Source organism: Tupaia chinensis, unplaced genomic scaffold (assembly GCF_000334495.1).
Source record: "Tupaia chinensis unplaced genomic scaffold, TupChi_1.0 Scaffold000332_1, whole genome shotgun sequence".
Lineage (NCBI taxonomy): Eukaryota > Metazoa > Chordata > Mammalia > Scandentia > Tupaiidae > Tupaia > Tupaia belangeri.
This window is the reverse complement of record NW_006159826.1, coordinates 2,505,786-2,529,894: the sequence shown is the minus strand read 5'-3', so window position 1 is coordinate 2,529,894 and position 24,109 is coordinate 2,505,786. Positions and strand designations below refer to the sequence as shown.

The 24,109-nt window shown below is 38.5% G+C and overlaps 1 protein-coding gene across 1 annotated transcript in view; it reads left to right on the top strand.

Moving 5' to 3' along the window:
* RBM44 (RNA binding motif protein 44) overlaps positions 1-24,109 on the top strand; it is a 43,556-nt gene that overhangs the window by 590 nt on the left and 18,857 nt on the right. The window contains exons 2-10 of the mRNA XM_006151951.1: positions 7,720-7,795; positions 11,818-13,367; positions 13,650-13,708; positions 15,229-15,405; positions 16,049-16,232; positions 16,320-16,342; positions 16,476-16,560; positions 18,876-18,990; positions 20,388-20,516. Of these exons, the coding sequence (XP_006152013.1) occupies positions 7,738-7,795; positions 11,818-13,367; positions 13,650-13,708; positions 15,229-15,405; positions 16,049-16,232; positions 16,320-16,342; positions 16,476-16,560; positions 18,876-18,990; positions 20,388-20,516 (2,380 nt within the window). The 5' untranslated portion in view covers positions 7,720-7,737. The remainder of the gene's footprint in view (positions 1-7,719; positions 7,796-11,817; positions 13,368-13,649; positions 13,709-15,228; positions 15,406-16,048; positions 16,233-16,319; positions 16,343-16,475; positions 16,561-18,875; positions 18,991-20,387; positions 20,517-24,109) is intronic.

The following is a 24,109-nucleotide window of genomic DNA, read 5'->3' as shown; positions in this document are numbered from 1 at the left end:
CCTCCACCCCACCCCCTCTACCCCAACCCCCAATCCCCTCCACCTCACCGCCTCCAATCTCCACCCCCAATCCCCTCCACCACGACCCACAGTCCAGCTCAGTGTTTACTCTCGCGAGGAAGATTGGCCTCTGCTGCAAAAGCGTGAGGCGCAGCGCCCACCTGGACAGAGGCACTTGGTGGTGCGAAAATCCAGGGTTTGCCTGGACGGCAGGTATCTGAGGTTAGTTCTGAGGGTTGAGCGGGATTCGAAGGCTGGGGTGCGGGCACGTGAAAGCGTAGCCAGCGGTAAGAAGGCAGAATCTGTAACACTGGGCCCCTGTTAACAGACCCCCAAACAGCCGGAGGGCCTCAGGGGACTCGCTCAGGTTTTAGAAAGTGACTCCCAGTTGCTGCTGAGCTTTAAGCAGTGGCCTGGGCAGATGCATTTGGGTAAGATCATCCTGGTCAGCCAGGAGGTGCTTATCTTGGCGCGCGTGAGAGTCAGGGTTTAAAGCTGACAAGCCTGGGCTGACTTGGGGTGCCTGCTGAAGGGATGCTGGATCCATGTGGAAGATCGTGGGTTCAGGAGTTTGCAGGCCCCTAGGAGAGGGATGGGGAGAATAGCCACGTGAGACTATTGGGATTGCTTGTCTTTCTCTCAGGAAATAAACTTTTTAAAAAATTGACCACTGGTTGGACCAAGGGAGGTGTCAAAGCAGGGTCCTATGATTTTGGATTGGTTTCTGGTGGTACCATTCACTGGCATTGAATAGTCTGGAGGAAATCATTTGATAAATGAAAACTTGAGAAAGAATAAAAATGGGTATAGATTTAGAAATGGGATTGTTAGATCATATGGTTGTTCTGTATTTAACTTTCTGGGGAATTTCCAAATTATTTTCCTAATGTGGCCACATCATTCTGTGTTCTCATCAGCAATGGATGAGGGTTCCAATTTCTCCATATTTTAAAAATACTTTTTGCCAGAGAGTGTGTATGTTCATTGGAGAAAGAAAGAATAAAAGTGAGAAAGCACCCCATCCCCCATGGGGGATGATCACAAAGCAATCAATCCCTTCTCCATTTCTCCTTTCTTTAAGGATATTGAGCACACCCGCACAAACACCACGCAACTTTCTCAAGCAACTGGGCCCACGACTTGAGTTGTACAATCAGCCATGTAGGATCCAGCATCCCTAACCACCATTCCATGGGCTAGCTCTTCCATATCCTTTTCAGTTCTTTACATTATTGCTATCTTAGTAGGTATCTTTTTTTTTTGGAGAGGTTTTTTGCTATAGGGCGCATGCTCTCTCCAGACAGACAGAGATAGAAAGCGAGAAATCACCCCCCAGGGGGGATGGCCACGCCTCAATCCCTTCTCCTCCGTTCTCCTCTAGAATCTTAGGCATGTACTCACACACTCCTGACGTAAGTTTAAGCCACCGGGTCCAGTACTCGAACTGCGGTCGACTACGTGGGAGTCCGGCGACATAGCCATTACGCTAACTACTGGTGCCCCTAGTAGGTATCTTGTGGTTTTGGTTTACATTTCCTGTTTTTGTTTTTGTTTTTGTTTTAGGTTTTTGCCATATATGTGTGCACACACTACAAAGAGGAAAAATGAGAGATCACCCTACCAGTTGGGATGACTAGGCCACAATCCCTTCTCCTCCTGGGATTTCAGGCATGCATGAACATGTGTACAGTGTGATTTTCACTGTGCCAGGTCTGGGACTCAAACTGCAGTCAGCCATGTGGGAATCCAGGGCCTTAACCACCACACCACCTGCTGGCCCTCTACATTTCCAGTTTAAGGCAGATATTAAAAAAAGATGTAAAACAGTGCAGCTTTCCTCATCAATTTTTTTTTTTTGAGAGGTTTTTGCTATATGGTGCTTGTGCTCGCCATAAAGACAGAGACAGACAGACAGATAGAAAGTGAGAAATCACCCCCCAGGGGGGATGGCCACGCCACAGTCCCTTCTCCATTCTCTCAGGATCTTGGGCATGCATGCACACGTGCCCAGCATGAGTTTAAGCCACCGGGTCCGGGACTCGAATCGCGGTCGACTACATAGGAGTCCAGCGACATAGCCATTACACTAACTGCTTGTCCCCCTCATCAGTTTTTTTTTTTTAATATGTTGTTAATTTAAAATGTTCTTTATGTTAAGCAATGATTTTGTTGTTTATGAATTTTAAAATTACAAGTTTTATTTTAATTTCTGATATGGTGGATAAGGATAGGTATTACCCACATGAGCAAATACTCTTTGGGGTTCCCGATAGTCTTTAAGAATATAGTTTCTGAGTCTAAAAAGTTAGAAAACCACTGGTTTATCCTGCTGTGAATTACTTTGATAAACTCTTTTTCTCTTCATTTATATTTAAAATATGGCAGTCTTAGAATAGGGTTCTAAACTATGAGTTACTAATTTATAGTTTTAAAATCTAAGTTAGCAGGCCATAAATCCTTTTTATTTATTTATTTATTTATTTATTTATCTATTTATTTTCATTTGACCAGAGAGGGACAGAGTGAAAGAGAGAAGTGAGAAAGCAAGCCACCAGGTCCAGGACTTGAACTGCAGTTGGCCATGTGGGAGTCCAGCGCCCTTAACCACCACGCCACCTGCCAGCCCCAACAAGCCATAAATCCTTTGAATTTTAAGTGTATGTGCATTTTCTCAGGAAAGTTCTTGACCTTTATCAAATCTTCAGAGTCCGTGACTCCAAAGATTAAGAACCACTAAGCCAGGTACCAGCAGTTAGCGTAATGGCTATGTCGCTGGACTCCCACATAGTCGACCGCAGTTTGGTCGACCGCAGTTCGAGTCCCAGACCCAGTGGCTTAAAACTCACGCCGGGCACATGTGCATGCGTGCCCAAGATCCCGAGAGGAGAATGGAGGAGAAGGGATTGCGGCATGGTCATCCCCCCTGGGGGGATGATTTCTCACTTTCTGTCTATCTCTCTCTGTCTGTCTGGAGAGCACACGTGCCCTATAACAAAAACCTCTCCAAAATAAAAAAAAGAACCACTAAGCCATAAAAATATTAAAAAAAACTATTAAGCTTTTGTTCTGCAGTCTGGTATACTACCACAGAGGGCCAATTTGTAAAATTTATGTAATCTGGATAAGAGTCTTCTGTTGGGTATATGGAGTGTCATTATTTTCTCCCAGTCTTTGACTTATGTTTTCACTTCTTTATTAATGTCAAACTTTTCAGTTATTAGATAAGAATTTCTGAAATGTTAAATTCAGAGTTGAATACTTGTGGTTCAGCTAATTCCTTAGTTTCTCATCTGTATATCTTCCATTTGTAAGTGTTATAAGTATCTGGAACTTACTATGTACAAAACTGAGCTCATCTCCATTATTCCTCACCCAAAAGCAAAATAACAAACAGAAAACTCTTCCTAGGTTCCTAGTTTAGTGATTATATACTGGCAATAGTTTGACTTTCATATAAAAGACTTCTAGTTATCCTATATCCTTCCTCTCCTTACTATTATGCTGTTTTGCTCTTGGATGGAAAACAGTGGTTACAATGAGTTCATGTTTATGTATAGTAATTCTAGTTATCCTACCTCCTTCCTCTTCTTACTCTTATCTTGGAGCCATCCCTTATTTGTGCTCTTAATTTAGGATGCCAATTCCCTTCCCTTCCCCTTCTCAGCCTAGCTATCCTGTACCATCATGATTTAGTGTAGATACCACTTCCTTGTAGGTTTTCCTTTATCAATACAACCCTTCTATAATATTATTTTCTACTTATCTGTTAATCCCAAAGTAGGTACAGTTTACACTTCCCTTAATCATTTCAGAATTTATCATTTTTAATTGCTTTTTAAATTTAGCTGTCAGTTGCGAACTCCCGTGAGAAAGAGAGAGAGAGAGAGATCTCGTATCCTTTTTGGTAAAAATCTATACTAAAGAAGTCCTGTGGCTAATTCCTACTTGCTCATCTTTCATGTTTCAGATTCAGTGATACCCAGGAAGGCTTTTCCTTATCTTTAGACTAGCTTCTCTTAGACCCTTGTGTTTCCCCAAATCTCCAGAATATAGGAATTTCCTAGAGTATTGTTGAACACGTGTGTGTGTGTGTGTGTGTGTGTGTGTGTATTTTATCTTTATTTATTTATCGTGGTTTTCAAGCCACTGGGTCTGGGACTTGAACCTCAGTTGGCCATGTGAGAATCTAGCACCTTAACCACCATACCATCTGTTGGTCTCAAATTTATATGTGTGTGTGTGTGTGTGTGTGTGTGTGTATGTTCACCTATTTCTCAGTCATTTATATATATATATAAAAACATTTTCTTAGGAGATTTTTGCTGTAGGGTACATGCACTCACCAGAGATACAGAAAGCGAGAAATCACCCCCCAAAGGGGATGGCCATGCCAATCCCCTCCACGGTTCCCCAAGTTTATTTATTTATCTATTTTTTAAGAGAGATTTTTTTGCTATAGGGTACATGTGCTTACCAGAGAGAAAGGACTCAGGGCAGTGGCCATGAAACAACCCCCAGGGGCAGTGGCCACGAAACAACCCCTTCCCCTCCATTCTCTTCTCAGGATCTTGGGTACATGCACCTGGCGTGAGTTCTAAGGTCTGGGACTTGAACCACAGCCAGCTGCGTGGGAGTCCAGAAACATAGCCATTATGCCTTCTGCTGGTCCCCCAAATGTATATTTTTACTGAGTGCCTAAGGGATTCTTGTAGGAGAAAGTTCGGGGAAAGGTACTCTGTAATACTTAAGTGTTCCCTCCCCATCCTCTTGCTCAGGTTTCAGAAATTGTGCACATATTGTGTTTCATAGGATCATGGACTGATTACTTCAGTGTCCATAACATTTGAGTTATGATTTAGCAAACAGGTTCAGTCATTATTGAATAATATTTTAATGATTTGCTTAGAGAAGGGTATTTATCCCTGAAACTGGAAATGTAATTGCTTAGAAGTAGGGTAGGTATGTTTCATATCATTAGAAACTACCAGTTTTCCAAAATGATATTAACAATTTGTATTTCCTCTAGCAGTATAAGATTTCCAGTTTGTGCACATCTTCTCCAATATTTGATGTTATCAGTCTTTTTTCTTTTGTTAAAGCCTTTCTAAGGATTGTAAAATGTTATCTTGGCGGTTTAAATTTGCATTGCCCTGATCAATTAATGATGCTGAGCACTTTTTCATACAGTTCTGGGCAATTCATAGGTTCTGTGTGTATGTGTAGAGTAAATGTCCAAATTTGTTGTCCCTTTTATATTAGATTTTTAAAGATTTGTGTAAGTTGTTTTTTGTTTCTTGTTTTTTGTTTTTTTCTTAAAGAGAAAAAGAGTGTGAGCAAGCATTCTTCCCCAGAGGGGCCTGGTTATGCAATGAAGGACAGAGAAGTACCCTCCACAGGGCTGATGATGTTGCAATCCCCTTTCTTTAATCCTCTAGCCCACAGGTGTTTGGGCCACAACCACCCACCCAGCTGCACCATATAGGGTGGACTAGTTTGTATAATTTCCTTATGTAATCTGAATATGAGTCTTCTGTTGGATATAGGGATTATCAGTATTTTCTCCCATTTTCTGTGGTTGGTTCTCTGTTCACCTATTTCTTAGTCATTTAAAAAAATTTCTTTTCCTTAAGAAATGCCTACTTTTGTTAAAGCTTCAAATTATTCATCAGAGGTATATATGATAATCTCAGTCTTTAAAAGTACCTCTTTATTGTTAAAATGCTCCTTTTCAGGACCTGTAGATGGTGTAATGGTTACATTGCTGGACTCCCTTGTAGTCAACCGTGGTTAAAGTCCTGGACCTGGTAGTTTAAAATCACGCTGGGTGCATGTATGTGCCTGCCAACATCCCAAAAGAAGAATGGAGAAGAAGGGATTGTGGTATGGCTATCTTCCCTGGGGGGTGATTTCTCACTTTCTGTCTCCCTGTTTCTCTCTCTGTCTGTCTGGTGAGTGCACATACCCTATAGCAAAAATCTCTCTTTTAAAAAAAGAAAAGAAAAGAAAGTCCCTTTTCTCAATGCCAGTTTTTGTTTAATTTCTCAGTAAAATTTGTCTGATAGTTTTCTACTTTTATTAGTCTTTTTAAAAATAAAGGTCTTAAAAAATAAATAAATAAATAAATAAAGGTCTTGTGGGACCAGCAGTTGGTGTAATGGCTTATGTCCCTGGACTCCCATGTAGTCAACCGTGGTTCGCGTCCCGGACCCGGTGGCTTAAACTCACTCCAGGCACTTGTGCTTGCGTGCCCAAGATTCTGAGGAGAAAGGAAAAGGAATTATAACCATCCCCCGAGGGTTGATTTCTCGTTTTCTGTCTATCTGTCTCTGTCTTTCTGGTGGGCACACATGCCCTATAGCAAAAACCTCAAAAAAGGAAAAAAAAAAGGTATGTATGTATGTATATATAGGTCTTCTATTTAGTTACTATTACTATTTTTTAAATCAGTTACTTTTGTGTTTTTCTTAACCCCGTCCTCAACTTTTTTGGATTTTTAGGTTATTTTCTTGATTCTTGATTCTTTATTTGTTTCTAGTCTTATTATTAATTAGCATCTAAAGTTGTGACTTCTTTTGGTTGTGTAGTAAAGTTGTTTTTCAAAGCTAGACAGGCTATCTCCATGGAAGAATATCTTGTTTTGTAATGTTTTCTCTTACAGAACAGGGAGCATGAATTTACATAATGTTTTTTCAAGATTATTGATTGACATAGGTCATTGAGAATTATAACAAAATCAATTTGTTTTTTCAAACTCATCAGGAAGCTTTGTGTAATACCTGATCACCAGAATTCCGCTAAAGATACCTCAGCTCTTTAGGAATCAGTGAAGATAAGTCAGGGTCAGAGGCCTGGAATAATAATTTTGTGAATTGCTTAGGCATTTCTTCTGCTGGTGTCCTGTGAATTTGCTTATGTTTACACTAGATGTCTTGTTTTTCTTCCTAGTGAGAAACTTGGACTTCCTCATGTAGCAGCTGGGTTCAAAGAGTCATTGCTACTAACATTTTTTTTTTTTTACGAGTTTTTGCTATCGGGCACGTGCACTCGCCAGAAAGACAGAGAGATAGAAAGCGAGAAATCACCCCCAAGGGGGATGGCCACACCGCAATCCCTTCTCCATTCCCCTCTCGGGATCTTGGGCACACACACACATGCACCCGGCATGAGTTTAAGCCCCTGGGTCCAGGACTCGAACCGTGGTCAACTACATGGGAGTTCAGAGACATAGCCATTACACTAACTGCTGGTCCTGCTACTAACTTTTAAACTGGCTCATTTAGAGCCAGCCCCATAGCCTTCTGGTTAAAATAGCTAGATCCCATATGGCCAGCCACAGTTCAGATTCCAGCCCTAGTGACTTGAAAAACATGCCAGGGGCATGTGCCTGCTCCCCCCAAATCCTGCCAGGATAGAGAAATAGAAGAAAAAGGACTGCATAGGATCATGCCCCATTGTAGGGTGCTTTCTCTGTCTCTGGACTAGCACATATGCTCTCTGGTAATAAAAAAGTTATGTCTTATCTGTCCTTTAGGTAGCTGTTAACTCATGCTTTTTAAAAGGTTACTCCTATGTTCTACCAGTTTTATTGTTTACTAGCCCTCTAACATTAGAATCTTTGACTATTACTGCTACTCCATCAAAATTTCTTGCATTTGTAAAAGTTTGGTTTAAATATAATATTGGGATTAATTAATAGTTGAATATTTGTACCTTCTCTAGATTACACATCTTTTAGCAATGCAGGCCACAGCAGCTGGTAAAGGGTACCACAGTAATGGAGAAAACCTCCCAAAAGGTGAGATTCTAGGCCAGTCTTCTTTACCAGGGGTAAGAGGGAGGGATGCTAAATAAAATTGTGCCAGACAGTTCCCCTTCTAATGTTGCTACTTTTAAGCCTTTCTCCCAGGAAAATGGTAAGAGTCAGCAAGTTTTTAACTTCTAGATTCACTCAGTCATTCTTGGTGATTATGGGCAGTCTAGACAAGACTTTTTAGGGAAAACAACAAGCTATGATGTTTTGTCCTCCCTATAAAATCCAAAACTTCTTTTTCTGTGATAAATAGTAGAATAGAAAATAAGAAATGGCAAAGAGCATAAAAAATGAATAAACCATACATGTATGAAAAGCTGTTAAGAAACATTTTAGATTAAGACCAAAATCCCTTCATTTTCCTGAAACACATTTAAAACAGGAAAGAAAGGTTTAATATAAAAGGATGGAGAAATTAAGAAACAAATGAACTCAAAAATTTGAGATGATAGTATTAATAGGATATAGTGAATGCAGAAAGCAAAAGATAAGAGGGCCACTTTGAAATGATAACATATTATACAGTGATGCCAACAGTCATGAGCACTAATGGAACAAACAGCGTACTTTCTATTTATACATTAAATGTGGAAAAGGCTGCTGGAGATTGACATAATGGTTACCACTGTTTACTAGTAAATCTCAATAGGATTTTCATGCTATACAAAATGTTCCCCCAAAAAATGAACTGAAAAAAATGTAAACTGGAGGGAAGAATGTAAAAGAAATGTAAAGAAGAAAGAAACAACCTACCAGATGGAAAAATTATCCTGGGGGGGCCAGCAGGTGGCATAGTGGTTACGTTGCTGGACTTCCACAGGGCTAACTGCAGTTGGAGTCAAGGACTTGAAACTCATGTCAGGCACGTGTGCATGCATGCAAGATCCCAGGAGGAGAATGGAGAAAAAGGGATTGTGGCTTGGCCATCCCCCTTGAGGTATAATTTCTCACTTTCCCTCTCACTGTGTCTGTCTCTCTCTGTCTCTCTCTCTGGCAAGCGCACATGCCCTAAAGCAAAAACCTCTTAAAAAAAAAAAGGCAAGAAAAATATTCTATGATGCTATAATATGATGCTATAAAAATTAAGACAGTATGAAGCCCAATCATTATTGATTGATGCTGCTATCTACCAGGCTGAGCCACGTGAGAGGCCTGGTTTATTTCCCTGTCTACTAAGAGGCTGAGGCAGAAGGATTGTAACTTGGTGAGATCCTGTCTAAAAAGAAAAAAAAAAAAAAAGTATGATACTGTTATACAAAAAGATAACAGATTAACCTAAACAGAAAATAGAAATAGACTCTTAAAAAATTATGAAACAGAAACAGAGGACTTAAAAACACAATGAAGATGTCATTTCAACTCAGAAAGAAACAATGGATTACTCGGCAATTGGTCATAGGAAAACTGTCCATTTTGAAAGAAAATTAAGTTAGACTCCTCCCTTATGCTAGATAGAAAAATAAATTTTACATAATGTAAAAATCTAACTGTTAGACATATAGAGAATTAAAACAAATTATAGGAAAATACTTTTTAAATTATGTAGTAAGGAAGGCCAATGATAGAAAACCCAAAGTCATAGAAGGCTGATCCATTTAATTAAGTAATCTTAAAACTTTGGTAAGAAAAGATAGTATAAAAGTAAGCAATACACTAGGGGCGAAAAGCTTATAAATGTGAAAAACAAAGAATTAGTATCCAGAATGTATGAAGAATCCCTGTACAAATCTCTTATCCTATCCCCAACCTCATATTTATAACAACTTTTCTTCTTTCTCTAAATCTGTTCTTTATAAAGTCCCTACCTCTTTCTTCACCTCTGAATATCCCTATTCAGCTATAGTACTGAGTTTGAGAAAGAAACAATGGATTACTCGGCAATTGGTCATAGGAAAACTGTCCATTTTGAAAGAAAATTAAGTTAGACTCCTCCCTTATGCTAGATAGAAAAATAAATTTTACATAATGTAAAAATCTAACTGTTAGACATATAGAGAATTAAAACAAATTATAGGAAAATACTTTTTAAATTATGTAGTAAGGAAGGCCAATGATAGAAAACCCAAAGTCATAGAAGGCTGATCCATTTAATTAAGTAATCTTAAAACTTTGGTAAGAAAAGATAGTATAAAAGTAAGCAATACACTAGGGGCGAAAAGCTTATAAATGTGAAAAACAAAGAATTAGTATCCAGAATGTATGAAGAATCCCTGTACAAATCTCTTATCCTATCCCCAACCTCATATTTATAACAACTTTTCTTCTTTCTCTAAATCTGTTCTTTATAAAGTCCCTACCTCTTTCTTCACCTCTGAATATCCCTATTCAGCTATAGTACTGAGTTTGAAACCTTAGCATTACCTTAGAGTGTTTTTTTTTAATGAAATACAAAACCTAGAATACATTAGATAGAGTACTGTTTTGTAAAATTTTTGTTTCACTTAAACACACACTCATGTATGTGCCTATGGGTCATAATATAAAATGTGTTCAATGTTGCAGTTTTAATCAAAAAAATATTTGAAAACCACCGAGCTCTCTCTTGATACGATTTCTAATCAACCACCAAGTCTTGTCGGTTGTGTAACTTTTCTATCAGTTACTTCTCCAGCGCCACTTCTGCTCTCTTGGTCTACCTGCCTTCACTGTCTTCCTTCAAGTCTTCATTCTTACTGTTGCTAGAACTGTTTATATTTCAATCCAGTCACGTAACTACCAAGTTTAAGAAGTTTTACGTGGTCATCCATTGTCTTAGAATGAAAGTCAAATTCCTTAGCACATCTTAAAAGACTTCTTTCAGTTCACAATTCCTGCCACTCTCATAAAGCCTTTTCACTCCAGACAAGGCGGCTTACAGTTTCTAAGAAATGCCATGTTCTTTTACATAGCTAGCTGTACTTGCTATTGGATTCGCTAAAACAACTTTGCCCATTTTGTTTCAAAACTCTCTAAAGTTTTCTCTGAAGTGTACTCCTTTCTTCTCAAATATATACCTGCTCCATCAACACAATTGTTGGGTACTTTTCTTTAACTGAATTACATTTTTATGTCCTTACTTTATCAGTGACCCATATGAAAGCTAAAGCACTTGAGGATAGCACCCATGTCTTTTTACTTTGTTTTTACAGTGCTCAAGTCTGGCACTAAGGAGGCACCCAAAGAGTTATTAAATAATTTTATAAGAAAAAAGTTTTTGGTTTTGTTTTTTTGTCTGAGGGCACATGTACTCACCAGAAAAAGACAGAGAGAGACAAAGTACCTCCCAAGGGGGAATAGGTCACACTACAGTCCCTTCTCCATTTCTCCATTCTGTCAAGATTTCGAGCATGCACACATACATGCCCGGTGTGTTTTTCAAGCCACTGGTGCTGGGATTCTAACCATGGTCAGCCATGTGGGATCCAGCTCTCTTGACCACTAGGTCACGGGACCAGCCCAAGGAAAAAGTTTGTTAGACTTGTCTACACACAGAGTAGAGTGGCTGCCCTATAAATGGTAAATACCTTGCCAACTAAAGAATTCAAGAAGAATCTCGGCTACTTTCTTAACTGTGGTTGCCATAACAGAATACCATAGACAGACTTAAACTTTGGAGGCAAAAATCTGATACCAGGGTATCAGCATTGTCAGGTTCTGATGAGGGGGTCTGTTCCTGGCTTACATATAGCTAGTTTGTTGGTCTCATGTGTCCTCAAATGAGAGAAAAGGGAGACAAGATCTCTGGAAGCAAGCCTTACAAGGGTACTAGAGAGTCTCATCCTCATAATCTCATCTTAAACTTAATAACCTCCCAAAAGCCCCATAACATGGGGGTTTAGGATGTTAGTATACTTCTTGGGGGGAATACAATTCAGTGTGTTGCTTCTACCATGAGGAATGTTTTGTCATAGATAATATAAAACATATTCCTGCATTGAAGAGTTGGGTCCAGATCATGTCTAGTCTTTTCTAATATTTATGGATTCTACAATATTGCTGTTAACATTTTATCCTTTTTTTTTAATCAGATAAACCTCCTAATCCTAAGAAGGAAAACTTATCTTCCAGTGGTTGTAGTGAAGTCAAATCGACTTTTCCAGATGATGACTGGGATTCTTCAGCACTAGAACAGAGAGCTAATGACAAGAAATTCAGCAGTAATGACAAAATAGATTTATTAGAGCCATATTTTTCAGCAAGTCAAGATACTAACGTAGAGAATACTCACTCACAGTCAAGTGAGTGTGAAGACAGTACTGACTATGCTTTCTTGAATGAAACATACTCTATACATTATTCAGAGTCAAAACTAAAGAATGAAAGTGTTACTCACTTAAATTCAGAATTAGATCCTGGAGTGCAAAAAAGAGAGGAAATATTTTTTGATATTTTGGAACATCAAGATAGTAAGACTACTGGCTTGAAAAGAATGAACAAGAGTTCAGATTCTGATTATAAAGAAACTACTGAAGATATCCAGAAGTCTGATATAGGTGAAGACTCACAGCTGGAGTATCACAGTGCAGAAGAACAAGAATATATAAGTAGCCATTTATCTTTTGACCAAGCAAAAACATTAAGTATATCTAATCTGAAAGTTATTGAATTAAGGAATTCAGGTTATAAAGTTAAATGTGCTAGCAATCAAGAAGATAGTCATGTTAACTTGGAAAGTGGTTCTATCATCTCTTTAGATTCACTTGATGTTTATGGACAAGAAGATTCACCTCATGTCTCCAAATTTCAGAATTCTGTTATGTTAAGAGAATGTCATGAACATGAAAAGTGTAAAGAACAAGAGACTAGCTTAATGTATCACACAATATCTGAGGAATCTCAATATAAGAGTGGTTTCTTAAATCCCCCAAAAACATTAAAAGCTAAGATTTCTACTGAAAAAGTGAACTTCCAAAAAGCTGAAAGTAAAGATTCTTATGGAAATTGTGAGAACAAAATATTAAAGCAACTTGAAAATCCTAGTACATTATCACAAGACAAAGCTTTAGAGACACTAGTCAAACCGTATAAAGATTGTCAAACTTCCTGGACTTCCATTTTTGATGATTCAGTAATTTCTGCCTGTGGATATTCACATTATAAAAGCCTACAAAACACCCCCTGTCGAGCCTTGGATTTTTCTGTTACACTGCCAGGGTCTGTAGTCAGAGATAATCAGTCAATAGGAGAGGATACCTACCTAAAAATTGCTAATGCCACAAATAAAACATGCTTTCATAATATGGAAGGAACATGTCCTAAATTGGAGACAGATGCAACAAACACAGTCACAATTAATCAGACAGTTGATGTTAGCACTGATTTTAGGGCTTGTTTCACAACCAGCAGAGCTACAAATACAAGTTCTGCTGTAGTATCTACATCAAGCAACACAGAGATAACAATGATGAATAAAAAGCGGCCTGGCAGATGGCAGAGTGAGAAACAAAGAAGTGTGGCTTGTAATACAGATTTATCATACAGTTGCGACTGTGTCAATATACAGGTGGCTGTGACAAAAGGACCAGGAAAACCTCTCTCACTTGACAGTTTAAAACCTAATGGAAATTTCACAAATAAGGTAAAATCAATTTGATTAATAGTAAAATTTGATTTGACTTTATAAAGAGGCAGATATGCTAGTGTAAATGTTTTTGGTTCATTGAATTATATTGATATTTCCATGAGAAAATACTGTGTGAGGAGCTAGAGTGCACAGATTGCTACCAGCTCTTTTCTTTGGTGGTAACCATTGCCATGGAGTCCAATAAAACTTGAATTTTATGTTTTAATGGTTTGGAACTCCAGATATAATATATTCTCTGTCACATATTTATAGTTTAATTTTAAATCATGTTTTCAGGATTCCCTGGAATTAAGAAAAACCTTTGATATCACAGACTTAAAGAAACACCCTGAGAGGTATGTTAGATGTCTAAGTTTGTAGATACATGCGAAAAAAATAGTATTTACCTTTTAAGTTTTCTTTTTTCTTTCCATGGGCAAGAGAGACAATATCCTCAACAGCCACGTCTACCCCTAGCTCCAGCCAACTGCAGGTCATGGGCAAGCACATGCCTAGCATACTCAGGGAGGTCTCCAGACACAAGTCTAGACTTCCCATGTAGACCAGCCTCGTGGGGCATTGCGTTTTTACCACTGCACCACTATCCAGCCCCACAGCATTTGCCTTCTGCGCAGCATACTTAACTATAGAGAGTAACAGCTAAAAGGGCCTTTAAGGAATCATCTGCTTCAGTTACTTCCCTTCAGACAAACACATATTAAAACAATATAGAATGTTAAGTTCCTGAGATTTCAGTCTCAGTAATACCTTCAGAAACTCATGGCATTGTACCTTTATTTATTCAACACAAATTCATACTGATTCAATTTTCCATTTTCTTTCTTTTGATTCCCCTATAAACTAAAACTAAATGATACTTTTGGAAAATGTCATATAAAGAAGTAAATAGCTTCTTTCACTGGAGTATTTTAACCTTGATTTTAATTCATTGTATAACTTACTTTGCATTTATTAGTTGCCCTTGTAATTCAGAACACAGTGGAGAACCATAAAGCAGGAGGGAAAAAAAAGGAGAAGAATATAAAAAGCCAAAAAGGGCCGGGATGCAGTGGCATGGCAGTAGGAGCAGTGCCACACAATGCAGGAGCCATCTGGAAAGGCTCTGGGTTTGCATCCCAGGTCTACTGAAACACACTGGGCACGCCTGTGATCCTGACTGACTATAGGGCTAGGCAGAGAATCACAGCATGAGGACCTGGTTGAGGTTGTCCATCTCAGTGAATATGTGTGTTTCACTTTTGAGAAATAAAATATATATATTTTTTAATTTTTGGTTTTTATTTCATTTTATTTTTGGTTCAGCTGGTGGCATGGTAACAGGCAACTGGATCCCACATGGCACAATTAAAGTCCTGGACTGGGGAACTTGAAAAACACACTGGGCATGTGTGCAAAAAACCTGCAAAGTTGGAGAAGGGATCGCCATGAGGTCATCCCCAGTGGGTGGTGCTCTCTCACTTTGTCTCTCTCTGTGAGCACACTCATCCTCTGACAAATTAAAAATCAGGCCAGAGCTTAGTTTGGGTTGAAAATCCATTGATTTCATCCCTTAAAATAAATAAAATCATGACCTTAGTTTGAAATAATTTCTCTCAGTTTCTTTCTCCTCCCTCCTCTCCCTCCCTCCCTCCCTCTCTCTCTCTCTGGTAGTAAATTATAAATTTGAGAACACTTTACTTTCTTGACTTTTAGGAAGACTATAGTTAACTTTGACTCTTGATGTTCTTGTTTTCTTAAACTGTTTTATGTCCTTATACCCTCCCCATCTATAGGAGGAATTGCTTTAAACTTGATAGGAGTGTTAGAAATTTAAAATCTATTTCTAAAGGCATATCATTACTCTTTTATTTTGAAGGGAATTTCAACTTTCTAAAGAGATGGAGAAGAATTTACCTTCAATATGCTGTCAGAAAATAATGCAGAGAGCCATAAAAGCCGAGCTTCACCTTTTAAATGTTCACTACCAGATGTGCCATCGACATTGTTGTGATATTTTCAAACTTGTAATGGAAGATGGGGAAGGATTAAATAGGTGTTTATTTATTTAAAATCTGTATTTAAGAAATTTATCACTAGCTTTAAGTAAGGGTAATGGACTTTAAAAGACATTAAGTTTGGGGTCAGCAGGTAGTGAGGCATTTAAGGTGCTGAATTCCTACAAGGCTGACCACAGTTCGAGTCCTAGACCTGATGACTTGAAAATCCTACCAGGTGCATGTGCATGCATGCACAAAATCCTGAAAGGAATGGAGGAGAAGGGATTGCAGGGTGGCCATCCCTTGGGAGTGATTTCTTACTTTCCCTCTCTGTTACTCTCTTTGGCAAGCACACATACCCTATAACTAAAAATAAAAGTAATAAGAAATAAGAATTTCATGAAGGAGGAATAGTTCATGGTTGGGATGATGAGTCCAGTGAAAGAGTAGATTTTATGTTTCTTTATAAAATCCAGGAAGAAGACAGGGTTGTACATGACATTCTACCACATTCTCTGTGGCTTATATATCAAGAGTTACTTGTACTGCCCCTAGGAAAAAACATCTGATATGGTTCATTTTCATTTACTCAACACTTCTAAAAAATGTTAAAGATCTTGTAGAGTTAAGTATATATAAGGTTATCATTAAATCGGTGATTCAGGTCTAAGAAATTTTGTGAACTTAACTTTTAAACAGGAATTTATCAAGTCATTTTGCTAAGAAGGAATTAGGATCGGCACTACTATCTGTTTTGGGAGATTTAAAAGTTAGATATGTGAGTTTGAAAGAAAAACTGCACAAGGGCATACCACTGGAAGAGCTGCCTCCACTGTCAATAGAATCAAGGTTATTATCTACCTTCTCAACTTTCATTTTCAGGGTATGTATGCATGTTTTGGGAATAAACATTTTACTTCATTGACAGAATACATTTGAAACAGATTTTTTTCTTTCCTTTTCTCTCTAGCTAATGAAAGAAGAATCACAAGTGTAAGTTATGGTTTCAACTAATTTAGCATTCAGTAGATCTTAAAAATTATTTAATTCAGTTACTTCAAATTTTCTGTTTTGGCTCCTATTGAGAACTTTGATAAATTCTCTAATGGAATGTTTATCTGTTTAGTGTTTCAGGAGCAGGTTCTGAATTAGATAATCACAGTGCACATGATGTTGATGTTTCTTTGAGCCTGAAAAAGACACCTTCTCAAGTGAGATTCTTAAAATGTTTGTGTTTTATTACATGTTGATGATGATGTATATAGTATTTTCAGCTGGACTGGTCTGAGGTATATTTCATGCAGGGTAAATTCTCTATACAAGCTAAATGATAGATAGTGATTGAATGTATAAAAAATAATTACTATAATTTAAATTAAAAAATAAAATTAGAATGGAACTTCAAAAAGAAGGGACCAGCAGTTAGCGTAATGGCTATGTCACTGGACTCCCACATAGTCAACCACGGTTTGAGTCCTGGACCCGCTGGCTTAAACTCACGCCAGGCGCGTGTGCGTGTGTGCCCAAGATCCTGAGAGGAGAATGGAGGAGAAGGGATTGCGACGTGGCCATCCCCCCCGGGGGGGGTGATTTCTCACTTTCTGTCTCTCTGTCTCTCTTGTCTGTCTGGCAAGCGCACGTGCCCTATAGCAAAAACCTCTCCAAAAAAAAAAAAAGGAAAAGATTTGTCAGTGTAAATCTTTAGTTTTGTGGCTTAAGTAAAGTAACTACAGTTTTCAGAAGCCCACACATCCTTCAGCAAGCTACCCAACTAGCTTGCTTTATGTATTGCCATTTGAGGGATATAAGTGATTAGAGGGAAGGTCCATCCCTGATTAAACAGATACCAGCAGTATATATGGAGTATCATTGAAAAATCAAACCTAGAGACTTCGGAGGATGAAAGAGAATAATGTTAATAATTTCCAGTGACAGTAAGTATGAACTTGGACCATACCCAGGCAAACCATGATGTGTTGCCATCATCATGTTGAGCCAGTACCATTACAACTGGTATCTTGTACCTTCATTTCATGAGGTAAAGTGATATTTCATATTAATTTCAGACCTTTTTTGTTTTATTTTTGCTTGCCAATTTGTTATAGGGCACTTGTACTCACTGGAGAGACAGTTTAGGAAAGGGAAAGTGAGAACTCATCCCCCAGGGGGAAGACCATGCTCCAATCTTTCCTCCTCTGTTCTCCTCAGATTTGGGACACGCATGTTCACACACCCAGCCTCCAGGTCTCAGACTTGGACTCCTCATTCAGCCATGTGAGATCCAGTCACCTTTACTTCTGCTGGCCCTTAATTCCTCCTTTACTGAAATAGAAATAGTTTTTAAATGCTATTTGTAGGTTTTCTTGGTTTCTCTGTTTTTCCAAAGAAATGTTTGTCAGATAACAGACTAGAAAGATGGTTTAATCTAGTAAGAACTAAGAGAGAAATAATAGAGAAGTATCCATTTTATTCCATTATCATGTAAGAAGGCAGTTGTGGACGAACGCTGAAGTTTCTTTTCACTTTTCTAATTTTGGTCTTAATCTCGAGGTTTCATTGTTAAAGTACTCTTATTTAATAATCCCCCATGATGAATTCCAAAACCAAAAGTGAAATACTTGGTTAATATATGCTCCTTTTTACTAAAATTAATGATTAAAAGGAAAATATTTTAGCAAATTATCTTTTATATTGTTAAACTTTTTAATACAGTATAACTATTTGCTAGAGGGCTTATGTACTCACTGTAGAGAGAGTAACAGAACCAAACTAAATTTTTATGTACTCTCTCTTAATAAATAACTTCTTATTACATAAGAAAAAGAAGTATTACTTCCCATTAATAGGGAAGTAATGTAAATATATATTTATATAAATATGTAACTGTTAAAGATTAATATGATAAGTATTTATGTTTATACCTCCAAAAGTCACTGCAAATATTTCAAGTTGTAGATAACACACTTTGCCAAATAATGCTAATGTGAACACATAGTCACTATACACAGACTAGGTTCAAATCCTACTTCTTGTTAACCATGTGATATAAAGCAATAAGTTACTTGAAGTATTTTCTCACCTATAAAGTCACGTTCACGTTGGTAGGATATTTTTTCTCTTAATCGTCATTGTTGGGAGGGCCAAAAAATGCTAATGAAGAATGCCTGTCGGGACCAGCAGTTAGTGTGATGGCTATGTCACTGGACTCCCATGTAGTCGACTGCGGTTAGAGTCCTGGACCTGGTGGCTTAAACTCACGCTGGGCACGTGTGCATGCGTGCCCAAGATCCTGAGAAGAGAATGGAGGAGAAGGGATTGCAGTATGGCCATCCCCCCTGGGGGGTGATTTCTCGCTTTCTGTCTCTCTGTCCGTCTCTGTCTGTCTGGCGAGTACATGCACCCTATAGCAAAAAAAAAAAAAAAACTCTTCAAAGAAAGAAAATGCCAGTCACATAGTAAGAACACAGTAATCGTTAGTCCTTATTGATTTTGTTGATGTTTTTATTATCATTATCTTAATCCTCAGGAGTCTTTATTATCTGACAGTAGTCATCCTAAACAAGATATATCGCCCAAGAAAGACAATTTTAAAAATGGTGATATAAATGTAGACTTCAGTCAGCTGAAACTTGATGATAAAGGTCAGTATAAAAATTATCTTGTATAGCTGCCATAAAACAAGGTTATAAAATACCCCTAGTATTTATTCATTAAAACAAATGTTTTGTTTTATGAAAAAGAGAGAACAATCACAGGAGGAAGAGAAGGGGAGAAGATAGGTATGTTTGCTAGAACTCTCACTGCATCGTGATCCTTATGCCCTAACCTCCCAGTTAGCTAGGACTGCAGGTGTATGCCACCATGCCCAGATTAAAATAAGTATTTTTAAATGACTGAATGTCATTATTGATTATGAATGTTAAGTATGTTCTTACTACTGCCACTCAAAATCTTTAAGGTCATCTAAGATATCTGGTAATGCTAAGTCTTATATGCATGGGGCAAGCAGGTGGCATAGTAGTTATGACACTGGACTTCCACATGTTGCCTGCAGTTTGAGTCCTGGACCCAGAAGCTTGAAAATTACACGGGGTGAATGTGCATGTGTGCCCAAAATCCCGAGAGGAGAAGGGACTACAACATGGGCATCCCCCCTGGGGTGATTTCTCAACTTCCCTCTCACTGCCTCTGTCTCCCTCTGGCAAGTACATGCACTCTATGGAGGGAAAAACACTTTAAAAAATACAGTATGCACTTTTATTCTTCTGGGTCAGGTTTCCAATATTAACATTCTTTATTGTGTCTAATTTGTTTACTCTGTAGACTGTATATAAATTCTTTACCAAAAGAGATAAGCATTCCAAAAAGATCATTAATTTAATATTAATGAAATAAAGAGTTGCAGTACTGCTTATTCTCTTTAATAATGCTTGCTGTTATTCTGTATATAAAGATGTCTTTTCTTCAATAAAGGACAGTTCAAAAATTTTGAAAGGTAAGACGGTAATTTAGGAGTCCATGTTAATTAAAGATAAATTAGGAAGCAGATCACTCAGGCTGAAAAGAAATTGTTACTCAGGGACTGCTGAAAACTCCTTCTCAGAGAATCTTTATGCTTGAATCTCTTAATTTTGCTAATATTTATTTTTCAGTTTATGAATTAAACTAGTAGTTATAATCATAGACTCGTGGTTTTTCTTTTCTTTTTTTTTTTTTTTTAATTTGCCAGAGGGTGTGTTTGCTTGCTAAAGAGAGACAGAATGAGAGAGAAGGAAAGTGAGAAAGCAGTTCCTATGGGGAGATAGCCATGCTGCAATCCCCTCTCCTCCATTTCTCCTTTTGGGATTTTGGGCACACACATATAACCAATATGTTTTTCAGACTGCTGTGTCGGAGCCTGGGAACCACGCAGTCAGCATGTGGGATCCAGCCACCCCAACCCCTATGCCACCTGCTGTCCCTCATTTGTCTTTTAGGTAACTTTTCAGAAGGTTAAACATTGAGCATAATTTATATCTCATTATATCCAATTTTGTAGACTATAGAAATTACCAAGAAATAAGTGAAGACTGGTTTGATGCTAAAGAGAACCTGACAGGACTCGACTTCTTGGGAATACAAGAAAATGAAATAGATAAAGACAGATGGAATCACCAGTGTACTCTAGGTTGGTTCTTAAGAATTTACTGAGAAATCCTAATGTAGCTTATTTATAAAATAGTACTTACCTGCTTCTGTGTTTGAGAAAACTTAACTATTTTAATATTCTTATTTGTAGCTTTTCTTTATAAATACATCAAATGATAATATTAGCCAGATGGAGGTCAGTTTTTAAGGAGTATATCAGTATTTAATGTTCATTTTTTGGGCCAGCCAATGTGTGGTTAAGATGGCTGGATCTCCCATGATGGTCGAGTATGTGGATAGAAACCCAGACTTTGGTGGCTTGAAAACATGCCATGCATGTGTGCATGTATGCCCAAAGTCCTGAGAGGAGGGAGAAATGGAAGAGAAGAGATTGCAGCATGACCATGCCCCATGCAGGGCAGAGAATGGGGTGATTCATTCTCTCTCTCTCTCTCTCTCTCTCTCTCTCTCTCTCTCTCTCTCTCTCTCCAGCAAGCACACATACCCTGCAGCAGAAATTTTTTTAATGTTCATTTTTCTTTCAGGAAGGTGCTAAAAGCTTCCATCTAAGATTTAGCTAGTGGTAGATTCCCAGCATTCTCTCCCTCTCACTCATAGCCTGTACCAGTACTCCTTTGGGGAATCCTTTCCTCTGAATCCTCATCTGGCACTTTCTAGGCATAGGTACATGGGGAAGCAAAGCTAGCTTCCCAGTTTCCATCAGGCAGTCAATACTAGTCTATCAAATTGGTATTAAGAGAGGAAACAGCTTTTTCTCACTTCAGTAATTTCACTTCTAGAGCAGCAGGTGGCGCAGAGGTTAAGGTGGCTGGATCGCTAGGGCCAATTGGAAATTTGAGTGCCTGATCTAATGGCTTGAAAATCACACTGGGTACATGCATATGCATGCCCAAAACCCCAAGGGGAGAATGGAGAATGAATTGCAATATGGCCTCCCTTTTGGGGGGTGATTTCTCATCTTCCCTGTGTCTCTGTCTATGACTCTGCGAGTGCACAAACCCTATAGCAAAATATTTTAAAATTAAATAAAAAATTACTTAATTTAGTAATGTTTTTACCTTTTTAGACAATCCTTTATGGTTTAAAATAAAATTTTCTCTATTATCTGTTATTATTGCCCCAATATATTTATGCTACCTTACTTTATTCTTTCATAATATTTTGTGGATTTTATTTTCTATTAAAGCAATGATGTATTTTTTTTCTTGCTTATGTATATGTCTGTCACAATTTTAAAATAAAATATAAAAGTATAAAAACTAAGATTAACCTGAAGTTTTTCTAACCTATCATAACCACTGTGAATATTCTAGTGACTATTCTTTTATATATGTCTTTAAAAATATATTTAATACACAAAATTTAAATAAAGGCATAATACCATCTGTTTTATTGTAACTTTTTTCTTTCCTTACATTATTTTTTATCCCATATCACTTATCACATACTGTATATTTTGCTTAATTGATATATTGACTGCCTTCCTACACTCCCTAGCTCAGTGCGATCGGGGTTTTCATGTATTTTGTTTACTGCCTCTCTCCAGTTCCAGGTATGGCCTTAAGCCCATGGGATAGTGGGATAATCAGTAGGTGTTTTGTATGGAACTAGTAAAGGTGATGAGGTGATAGGTAAAATATGTCTTCTGGTTCATTGGCCTTCTTTGTGGTGTGGGTGTGGGGTTTTGTTTTGTTTCATTTTGTTTTTAATAATGTCTTGGCATATTATCATCCCCCAATCATCCTCTTGGTTCAGCTTCTTGAGTAGCTAGGACGACAGGCTCATGCCACCACATCCAGCTCTTACAAATAGTGTTGACATCACTATGTTGCCCAGACTAGCCTTGAGCTGAAGGACCTCCTGCCTCAACCTCTTGAGTAGCTGCGACTACAGGCATGCACCACTGTGCCCTGCTTTTCGAACTGAAGCTTCCCATGTGGTGCCAGCCTGCAGTGCTGTTCAGCACACACTACTGTAACAGGGCCTAACACTACCTTTTTAGGGTACTGTAGGTAGCTCTGCTCCCTCCCCATTCCAGTGTAAAAATATGAATTATAAAGACAAATAGTTTCCATATTTTCTCTACCGAATACATTATAGTCTAAAAAGATGAACAAGTTAAATGAAGTAAGTTAATGAGGTTAGATATTACTACCTAGAGACAAGGGACTTTTCCTGAATTTTAGCTCCTCCTCTTACTGGTTTTGTGACCCAAACTCATAACCTCATCATTTGTCATCTATAAAATGGAAATCACAATAGCTACCTCACAGGGTGGTGTGAGAATTACATGAGATGACATGTATAAAGTGATGTGCAAATTGCTCAGAGCATGGGAAATATCAGTAATTGCTAGGCTACTCTTACTATTGAATGAAAAAACTTTGCACAGCTCTCATTTTACAAATTTTATTATATAAAAATTATAAAACCCAGCCACAGCAGCACAAATGGGAGGATGCTGCTGTGCAAAGTTGGGGAGTCGTATATGAAGGACCTGGGTTTGGATCCTGGATTCACATTCCAGGTTGACCTGAGCATACCCAGTGTACCCACTGATGTGCCTCCAATCCTAGCTAGCTGGAAGGCTGGGTGGTAAGACCCTCTCACAGGTACTTGTTCATGAAATAAATAAGTAAATATTTTAACAATTATAAAGGGCTAAATGGTGCCACAGTGAAATGTGATGCTCTGTGAGGCTGGCACCCATGAGAGGATCACAGGTTGACACCTTAGGCTTCCCTAGGTGTGCTGTGCATGATCTAGGGTGGCAGGCTGGTGGCTGGTCGTTCACTCTCAGGAAAGTAGTAGATAGATTAAAAAATTATAAAACAAAAGCTAATATAAGAATTCATTCAGTAGAGCCAATAGGTGGCATGGTGGTTAAGGTGCCAGGCTCCCACATGGCCACCTGCAGTTCGAATCCCAGACCTAGCATCTTGCTTTCTCACTTTCCCTCTCTCTCTCTGTCTGGTGAGTGTATATGTCCTGTGGCAAATTAAAAATAGATAAATTTAGGGGCCGGCAGGTGGTATGGTGGTTAAGGGCACTGGACTCCCACATGACTGACCACAGTTTGAGTCCCTGACCTGGCAGCTTGCTTTCTCACACTCCCTTTCTCTCTCTCTTTCTCATACTCTCTCCCTACACACACACACACACACACACACACTGTCCCTCTCTGGTCAAATTTAAATAAATAACTAAAGTTAAATAAAATATTTAGGGAAAAAATTTAAAACTACAGGAAAATAGAATTTTTTTTTTGAGAGGTTTTTGCTATAGGGTGCGTGCACTCGCCAGACAGACAGAGAGAGACAGAGAGACAGAAAGCGAGAAATCACCCACCAGGGGGGATGGACACGCCGCAATCCCTTCTCCTGCAGTCTCCTCTCGGGATCTTGGGCATGCACGCACACGCGCCCGGCGTGAGTTTTAAGCCACCGGGTCCAGGACGCGAACCACGGTCGACTACATGGGAGTCCAGCGACATAGCCATTACGCTAACTGCTGGTCCCAGGAAAATAGAATTTAAAAATAAATAAATTTGGGGAACGAGCAGTTAGTGTAATGGCTATGTCGCTGGACTCCCACGTAGTCAACCACGGTTCG